Consider the following 9289-nt stretch of genomic DNA (forward strand, 5'->3'; position numbering starts at 1 on the left):
TGATGATTATTTATCTAAAATCTAACTCTGAAGATATTTTGTGAAAGCACCAATTGTCAACCCTGGAGTATTGCCACAATATCGATATTGAGGTATTTGTTCAAGAATATAGTGATATCTGATTTTCTCCCTATTGCCCAGCCCTACTTGATAGTATCCATTAGACCTTCAACGCCTGGTCGTTGGTTGTCTGCAGAAAGGTAGTTGTGCATGGTGCAAAATAATAGATATACCGTAAACAAAGGGCCAAGCTGTTTTTACAGACCAAGTATTCCCCAAGACAGGCATACTGATCTTTGTGTGGAGTTCCCAGCCTTCAAATCTGTAAAATACAGCCTCTATTACTCATTTTTGATGTGTGTGTTTTTTACAGTGTAAGTTGGAGTTTCAAAGCTGCCTGTCTGGAAAGACGATCTCAGTAAAATGTGATGGTCTGTGTCCCTGTTTGCCTGGTCAGGAGCTCAGCAAACCACCACATAAGACTGAAAAGGCTGGTGAGTACTGTAGCTCTCTGTTCATACAAATAAATCAACTTTCTCTTTAGATAGCTACACTAGGTAGCTCTTTTGCTGTCCAACCTTCTGACCTCACACATTAAATGTGTGACGTATCATTAAAGAGCCTTTTTTGTTTTTCATGTCCATATCATCTGTTGTGAGCTTGTCAGTCACTTTCGGTTCAGGTGGATCAGAAACACATTGTTACAACCAATTGTGAAATATAACTAAGTACATTTACTCAAGTATTGTACTTAAGTAAAAATGTGAGGGTACTTGTACTTTACTTTAGTCTTTTCATTTAATGACACTTTCTACTTCTACTCCACTACATTTCAGAGGGAAACATAGTTTTTTTTACTCCAATACATTAATCCGACAGCTTTAGTTATTAGTTTTTAGATTTTTGCAAATAAAACACATGTAGTTTATAAAATGGATTAATTGATTTATTATAAATTAAACTACCCAACAACATAACAGCCTATAGGTCCAGCTGAAATTGTTAGACGATTCAACACTTACTGTAGTTGATTGACAGAACTGTTTTGATCATTTCTAGTTTCTAAAATGCGAGGATTTTTCTGCATTGAGTACTTTTACTTTCAATACTTTAATGACATTATCCTAATGATAGTTACTAGATTTACATACTTTTACTTAGTAAGTAACATTTTCAAGGCAGGACTTTTACTTGTAAAAGAGTATGTTTACAGTGAGGTAGTATAAATTATATATATTATCTATTATACATTATATATACAAAAAAGTATAAATTATTAAAAAGAAAAAAAAAGGGGGGGTGGCAGTAGCTCAGACAGTAGGGTGTTGGGTTGGGAACTGGAGGGTGGCTTGTTCAAGTCCCCATATGGACTGAAATATGGTGGTGGACGGGTACCTGGAAAGGTACCAGTTCACTTCCTGGACACTGCTAAGGTGCTCTTGAGCAAGGCACCAAACGTGGGATTAGTACAGTATAGATTATTATTATTATTAGTAGTAGTAGTACTAAAAGGTTCTATTTCGTATAGGCTTCCCCTCTAAGGGCTACGCTATTGGGTTTATCCCTTCGCGCATGCGCAGTCGTGAAGATTTTCTTCCCCCCTAGCGTCCAGCTCGGGCCTCAACTACGTCCGCATTTACTGCATAATACAGAGCGGACGCCTTGTTCGACTCCCACTTTTTCTTCAACTTCGCAGTATGAAGTCAAGCTCAAGACCTTCCGCCGGTGCCCGTGTCTGCCCCTCCTCCGGACGGCTACACCTTCCGCCGACCTCCACCCCCGTTGCGAGGCCTGCCTGGGTGCCGTTCACGCCGGCCAGGCTCTCACCCGCCACGCCTCCTGCCAGTTTGCGCCCGCTGTCGTCTAAAGAGCTAACTCGACGGGCGGAAGCTTTTCTGGTTTGCCAGGCTGGCGGGGACGGAGACGGCAGCTGGGCAGACAGACAGGAATCCGGCGGCACCTTGGAGCCGCTGGCGGACGGCGTTTTCGACGAGCATGAGTCCTGACTCCGCTCTCATCTGACAGCGCCTCCATCACGGTTTCCCCTCTCCCTCTGGGAGGGTCCCCCTCCTCCCTTTGGGGGGATTGGGCCTCGAGACGGCGATTGATGCTTTCCCGCTGGAGCTCTCTCCGTCTCCCGAACGGCTGGGGCACCGCCCGAGCGGCCTTCCCTTTGCCCCCCCGGCTCCACCTCCACCTCCGCTAAGGCTCTCTTCGCCGACCTGCCGGAGATCATAAGGAGGGCGGCGGAGCTTAGAGGCATGCGCTCCCGCGGAGCTGCCAGCCCCGCTCGCGGCCTTTTAGCGGTGATGTTTTGCCCAGGAGCCGCCTCTTCACGGGCCCCACTCTGGCCGCGCTTCGCGGAGCTTCGGCCTTTTGTGGAGGAGGCTTTCTCCCAGCCGGGGAAACTGAAGGCTCCCGTCTCTCGCTATGCCCCGTTTACTCGGGTTCAGGGCGATACGGACGCAGGTTTTCCTTCAGTCCTCCCCTGGAGGGGAGCCTGGCGTCCATTTTGCTTCCGAAAGCATTCACTTCTCGCACCGGAAGCCCCGCCTCCCTCTCCCAGGATCAAGTGTGCGCTCAAGTCACTGACCGGGCCCACCAATGTGCCGCCCAGGGGCTGGCACAAAACAACATCGCCTTACTGGCCTCCGCCGTCTCCGCGATGGCCACACTACCCGCGCCCTCCCTCGGAGCTTGCCACGGAGATTGGTAAGGTGTGACCGCCATCCTTACCCTGACCACGGCGTCCACGGTGGCGCTGTCCAGGGTGATGGCTTGGCAGACTGTGGCCCAGCGAAACATCTGGCTCCACATGTCTCAGCTGCCAGCGGACATTAGACGCGAGCTTCTGTACGGTCCCATAGCCCCCGATGGACTATTTGGGCCGCGCCTACAGACTGCCACGTCTCATCTCCATCAAGCGGCGGAGGACGCCGAGCGGCTTCGGAGGCTCGGCTCGTGGAAGGCTCCTCCTCAACAGCACCACCGTCGCCATGACAACCGTCACAAGCGGAAGCGCCCCGCAGCATCGGCTGCGGCTGCGTCTTCCCAAGCTTCGGCGTCGGGGCCCCCACCCGGTCCCCCTCCGCAGCGACAGACGATGCCACACGGCCGTCAACCTGCACGAGGCCGGAGGACCATGAGAGCGGCCCCCACCTGGTCCAACCCGCCTCCCGAGCCACCCAGCAAGCAGCAGCGGCGGTGGCAATGACGGGACGTGGGGATCGACTGTCCCTCTTCAGCTGAGAGTTGGAAACACAACGGCCCTTTTAAGGGCCACTCCCTCACATCTAAAGAGCTGTTTCCCCTCAGCCGAACAGTCCCTGTTTGCTCTAAACAGGGCACTGTTATGACAGTTGTTCCCCACACAAGCACACACCAGGCCGTCGCCGCGAGCGGGGCGCCACTGCGTCCCCGCTGCGCAGGCAGCGGAAATGAGCGTCCTCCCACGGGGGACGACGACGCTTGTCCACCCACCTCCCCACGGCGATGCCGGCGGGGCGGGGGTCGGGTTAACCCAGTGACCGCTCCGCCCCCCACGGCGGCGACCGGCCACTGCCCTTTCGAAAAAAGCCCTACCATGGCGGGCGACGCGATCACTTCGTCTCGCCCAGCGGCGGGATGGGCTCTGCGCTCCCTGCTTGCCATGTCGGTGAACAACACTCAGACATGTGCTCGCCCACTGTCAGAGTGCAGCGCGGCATGATTGGCTTGACACACATGGACTCGTGGATGTCAAAGCTGATAACACGGGGTCACACTCCAGTTCGCCTCCCCCCCCCGCCCTTTCGCGGGTGTGTTGGAGACGACGGTTTCATCCCTGGCAGAGTCAGACGCAATGACGTCAGAGTTAGAAGGGTTGCTGCGAGCGAGCTATTTCCGCGTCCCTCCAGGGGAGGAAAACGAGGGTTTTTACTCTCGCTATTTTCTCACCCGAAGAAGTCAGGAGGACTGCGTCCCATCCTCGACCTGTCGAAATTCAACCGGTATGTCTGGAGCGCCCCTTCCACATGCTCACCCATCAGGCACGTGTTGGAATGTGTGCGCCCCAACGAATGGTTTACATCCGTGGATCTGAAAGACGCTACTTTCACATCCAAATCATTCCCAGGCACAGGAAATTCCTGCGCTTCTCCTTCCAAGGGGCCCGTTTCCAGTTCAACCGGCTGCCGTTCGGATACTCACTAGCCCCCCGCACCTTTCCAAGTGCATGGAAACGGCGCTCAGCCTCTACGGGAGGGGCACTCAGAGTCCTCTTTTCTTGGACGATCTGCTCATTCTAGCCCCCTCTCGGGAGCGGGCGGCGCTGCACACTATGAGGTTCTGCAGCACCTACAAACGCTGGGTTTTGCCATAAATTAGGAAGAGAGCGCCCTCGTCCCCGCACAATCGAAGTTTATCTGGGCGTAGACATGAGCTCGATCAGCATGAGAGCCAGGCTGTCAGCACACGAGGCAGGAAGCCCTGACTTCTCTGTTGTCCCTCTTCAGGCCGCGCGCGACAGTGCCAGCGTGTCAGTTATGCGGCTCTTGGGCATGATGTCCGCGGCACACACGGTGGTCCCTGGGTCTCCTCCACATGAGGAAAGTCCAGAGTGGTTTCACCGCCAGCGGCTCGATCCATTCGCCACAAATGGCGAATGCTGTCCATCCTCATTCCCTCCAATCAGACCTGGCATACTGGGGAGTCCCCAAACCCTGTCTTCCGGGGTTCCCGGGCAGAGTGACGTCATATGTGACGGTGTACACAGACGCGTCCCCACTGGCTGGGGGGAATGTGCGAGTCACAGGTGGTGGGAGGGGCCTGGCCTCCTCCCCCTCTCCCTCACATAAACTGCCTGGAGCTGTCCACGGTGTTGAAGGTGTGAAACACTTACACCAGTGGTGACGGGGAGGCATGTTGTAGTACGGACGGACAACATCACGGCGGCGGCATCATAAACCGCCAGGCGGCTACGCTCAGCCCGGCTGTTAGAAATAGCCAGACGCCTCTGCTGTGGGCGCACAGCCACCTCTGTCTCTCAAGCAGTATATATCCCCGGGATTTTGAACCGGGCAGCCGACTTGATGTCGAGGGGGGGGCCCTCCCACAACGAGTGGAGATTGAATCCCACTATCGTTCAAACGTTATGGAGCAGGTTCGGGGAAGCGGAGGTGGATCTGTTCGCTTCACGAGAGAACACACAGTGCACACTGGGTTCTCCTTGACCGCGCGGGACACACTCCCCTCGGCGTAGACGCCTTCTCCCACAAACCCTGGCCCAAAAACCTCCTATATGCTTTTCCCCTCCCTGATCCTCGCCTCCTGGAGCGCGTCCAGGAGGAGGATCTGTTCATTGTTCTGGTGGCACCGGAGCGCACGAGCGCGTCCTGGTTCCCAACCCTCGTTCAGCTGCTGGTGGCTCCCCCTGGCAGATTCCGTGGCGGCGAGAACGCACTATCGCAGCTGAACGGTGCGATCTGTATCCCCCAGTGATAAATCAGGACTGTGGGTGGTTGCTGAGCGGGAGCGCTTACAGAGATTAGGCTTGCCCCCGCCGTGGTACGCACTATCCAGGGCTCCAGAGCCCCTCTACCATAGCGGCTACGCAGGGCGCTGGTCTGCCTTCCAGCGCTGGTGCACAGAGAGGGACGCAGACCCCACATCGTGTCCCCACTCTCGTGCTGACGTACCTACAAACTCTGGTGGATAATGATTTGGCTCCATCTACAGTCAAAGCATACGCAGCAGCCATCTCATCCTGTCACGAAGGTTTCGGTGAGAGAGACAGTTTTTGCGCATCCCCTGGTGAAACGTTTCCTGAAGGGGGTTAGGCGTCAAAAACCGCTGTTCGCCCCTCGCCCCCAATGGGACCTAGCTCTGGTGTGCGCGGCTCTGGGGAAGCCCCCCTTTGAGCCCTTGACACAGGCTTCGCTCAGAATGCTGTCGCTTAAGACAGCACTTCTCCTTGCCCTAACGTCGGCCAAAGAGTGAGTGATTTATGTGCACTGTCAGTTTCTCCGTCTGCCTCTCCATTAGAGGGGACGGGAGCGCAGCCACCTTACAGCCGAATCCCTCCTTCACACCAAGACTTTAACTAGTCTTTCGGTCAAGGGTGTTTTCCCTCGAGGGTTTTTTCCCCCCACCTCACGCTAACGGTGCGGAGGAGGCTTCCCACCGGTTGTGTCCGGTGCGCGCTCTGTCACAATACATTTTACGCACGGCAAATATCAGGAAAACTCAGCAGCTGTTTGTGCATTATAGAGAACACTCCCAAGGATCAGCCCTCTCAAAACAGCGTCTGTCTCACTGGCTGTGCGAGGCTATTACCCAGGCTTATAGCTCGGAAGGGAAAGAGCCCCCCCAAGACATTCGGGGTCACTCTACGAGGGCTCTGTCGGCGTCTGCGGCTCTATTTAAAGGCATGGCAGTAGCCGACATTTGCGCGGCAGCCTCCTGGGCTTCCCCGTGCCCCTTCATCCGCTTTTCTGCGAGATATGTCTGAATCTTCCATGTCTCATGCGGTTTTGTCCACAGTCAGTGACGCGTAATGCCGCGCTGAATGTACAAAAAAAAAAAAAAAAAAAAAAAAAGCGGATGCCTTGATTGTTGCCAATCTCCTTCACACCTAGTGCTGAATGCCCCTGCTCTGCGTCTCACCTCTCCGTACCTGGGTATTTCTTGTGAGACACAGTTTTTATCTCATACATTGTCATAATCATGTTGCATGCACGGGAGGTTCATGTCTCTCCGTTGCATGCGCGACAGGATCAATCACGCTTAACCCCCATTAATCATTGTACTACTGCATCATATTGCGGGCCACATGAACCTTTCCGGCCACGCCTTGGCAGGGCAGCTTTGTCAGAAGAATGACTCTGACTAGCCTCTGTACATTGTTGCTGGGGCAATGGTGTATGTTCGGCTGTGACCTTGTACCGCAGGTGGCATTGACTACCAGCTTCGCCCTAACCCAATAGCGTAGCCCTTAGAGGGCGAAGCCTATACGAAATAGAACGTTAGTTACTTTGGTAACTCCAGATTCTATTAGTATAGGCGAGCCCTCTAAGGTCCGGCCACCTGCTCCTAGAACTTAGTTGAAGAAAAAGCTGATGTTTGGGAGTCGAACAAGGGTCCGCTCTGTAATATGCAGTAAATGCGGACGTAGTTGAGGCCCGAGCTGGACGCTAGGGCGGGAAAGAAAATCTTCACGACTGCGCATGCGCGAAGGGATAAACCCAATAGCGTAGCCCTTAGAGGGCTACGCCTATACTAATAAATCTGGAGTTACCAAAGTAACTAACGATCTGAATACACACAACATCCACCACCCCACCCCACCCAAGCCATTTTCTGACAGCTACAGGTAGCAGTGATGGAGTGAGTGTGTGTGTCTCTTATTGTTTGCTGTAAATAGGATTTCAGCAGATGAATGGAGAGATTCTGGAGGAAATATGCAATCTAAAAGAAAGCAGCACAGAAAAGGAGGAATGTTATGTTACAGGCTTTCTCTCTTCCAGATGGGGGAGTTGTGGGATGGTTTAACTGTGTGTGTGGTGTGTGTGGTGTGTGTGTGTGTGTGTGTGTGGTGTGTTGTGGTGTGTGTGTGTGTTGTGGTTGTGTGTGTGGGGTTGCTGCCAATTTTCTCTTAATCTTATTGGGTATATTTATGTGTCATTTTGTGTCTTTGGCCACGCTAGCAGAATGGTAAAAATGATAAATCTGTAAACCAGACTGAAATATCTCAACAACTATTGGTTGGGTTGCCATGGAACTTTGGATCTACCTATCCATCTTTCTGTAGTTGGAATATTAAAAATTTGAACATGCTTATACCCCTCATACACAATAACATATTCGGCCCTCACTGGTCTTTTTTTAATCACTCTCTGATTAGAAAGCATTTATGAGATATATGACATTTAATAAAAACAAAATGTGTCTGCTACTTAATGACAGATCCCTCTTTATCTAATTCTCTCCTTCATTAGTTTCAGTCTGAATGATTAAAGGAACAGAGAGTGATGATGTAACGGAGAAGTATTTTACCAACTTGACTGTTAATTCCCCTTCGTCTTTGTTCAATAGAAACTATAATTGTCTGTTTGGTTTGCTGAGAGCTTGTCTCTGAGAGTAAACAGAGTGGATGAGTTTACATTAAGAGACAGATCATCTTTTTCCAGATCTTGGACAGTGTCAACTTTTCACTCTTGACTCTCTGCTTTGACTCTTTTCTCAAAGTGTTCTGTTTAAACCTCATCCTCATGTTCTCTCTCTCCCTCCGGTTCTATCTTCTTCTCATGAATGCCACTGTACTGTACTCCGGTATAGTCTGTCTTCAGACCAACAATGAGATAGCAGGTCCAAATGTGCATTCAGAGGTAGCAGCGATGATAGAATATCTTATTAGATCAGCAACACAAAATGGTAAACAGATGGAGATGGCAGTAGGTGAGGAAAACACTGCACGTGTGTGTGTTTGTGTGTGTGTGTGTGTCAGATTGTGTTCCTATGGTAACAGCAAAAAAAGATTGTAACAATTCAGGACATGTGTTATCACTCCTCTATATTTACTGATAGCCACAAGTTCAATTTGAGTCTGTGCATTCATACCAGACAGGTAAATACCTCTGCTCACACAACAGTGGTTACTGTAGCTAGTTATTAATATGGATAATGGATTATAATCACTTTTACAGTAAACAGAATTGTTTTGCTTCCACGCTAACAGTGGTTTGTTGAAGTGTTGCTTTTACACTGGAGATTCAGAATCGCAGATGGTTCAGACGATATGTAAATGTATATTTAGTCAATTTAACTACTGTATATATCTTGAAAATAAATATTTACTGTGTATACTATTTTGGTTGTCTCAATATTGCAATAACTGTTACAAAACACAGTTGGGAATGCTACTATATATTTGCCATGGCTGAAATTAGCTAAAATAATATTAAAAGATGTAAAAAGATATACATTGTTTAAAATACTTTTATACAAAAATCTTTTGGCATATATTGAAACATATTTTGGTTTGGATTTGAGACATTTCCAGTCACATCAAATTACACCCAATGTCTCCCTACTCCTGACCTCCCAACTCATTGACACGGCCATCACATGCAAAGCTCTCACCATAGCACAAGACCCCAGCCAACCCCTTAACTCGTGCTTCACTACACTCCCATCCGGCTTCAGATAAATGCAGATACAGATTTTTTGTTTTAAATCATGCTATAGTAACAGCTTTGTGTCCTGTGTGTGTGTGTGTGTGTGTGTGTGTGTGTGTGTGTGTGTGTGTGTGTGT

At 50.6% G+C, this 9289-nt stretch overlaps 1 protein-coding gene across 5 annotated transcripts in view; it reads left to right on the top strand.

Moving 5' to 3' along the window:
- The window catches only part of spock1 (SPARC (osteonectin), cwcv and kazal like domains proteoglycan 1), a 98091-nt gene that overhangs the window by 73586 nt on the left and 15216 nt on the right, over positions 1–9289 (top strand). For all 5 annotated transcript variants that reach the window (XM_032527947.1, XM_032527949.1, XM_032527951.1 and 2 more), the window contains one exon: positions 374–494. In XM_032527947.1, coding sequence (XP_032383838.1) covers positions 374–494 — 121 coding nt within the window. The remainder of the gene's footprint in view (positions 1–373; positions 495–9289) is intronic.

The sequence above is a fragment of the Etheostoma spectabile genome, chromosome 10 (assembly GCF_008692095.1).
Source record: "Etheostoma spectabile isolate EspeVRDwgs_2016 chromosome 10, UIUC_Espe_1.0, whole genome shotgun sequence".
In the NCBI taxonomy this organism is placed as follows: Eukaryota; Metazoa; Chordata; class Actinopteri; order Perciformes; family Percidae; genus Etheostoma; species Etheostoma spectabile.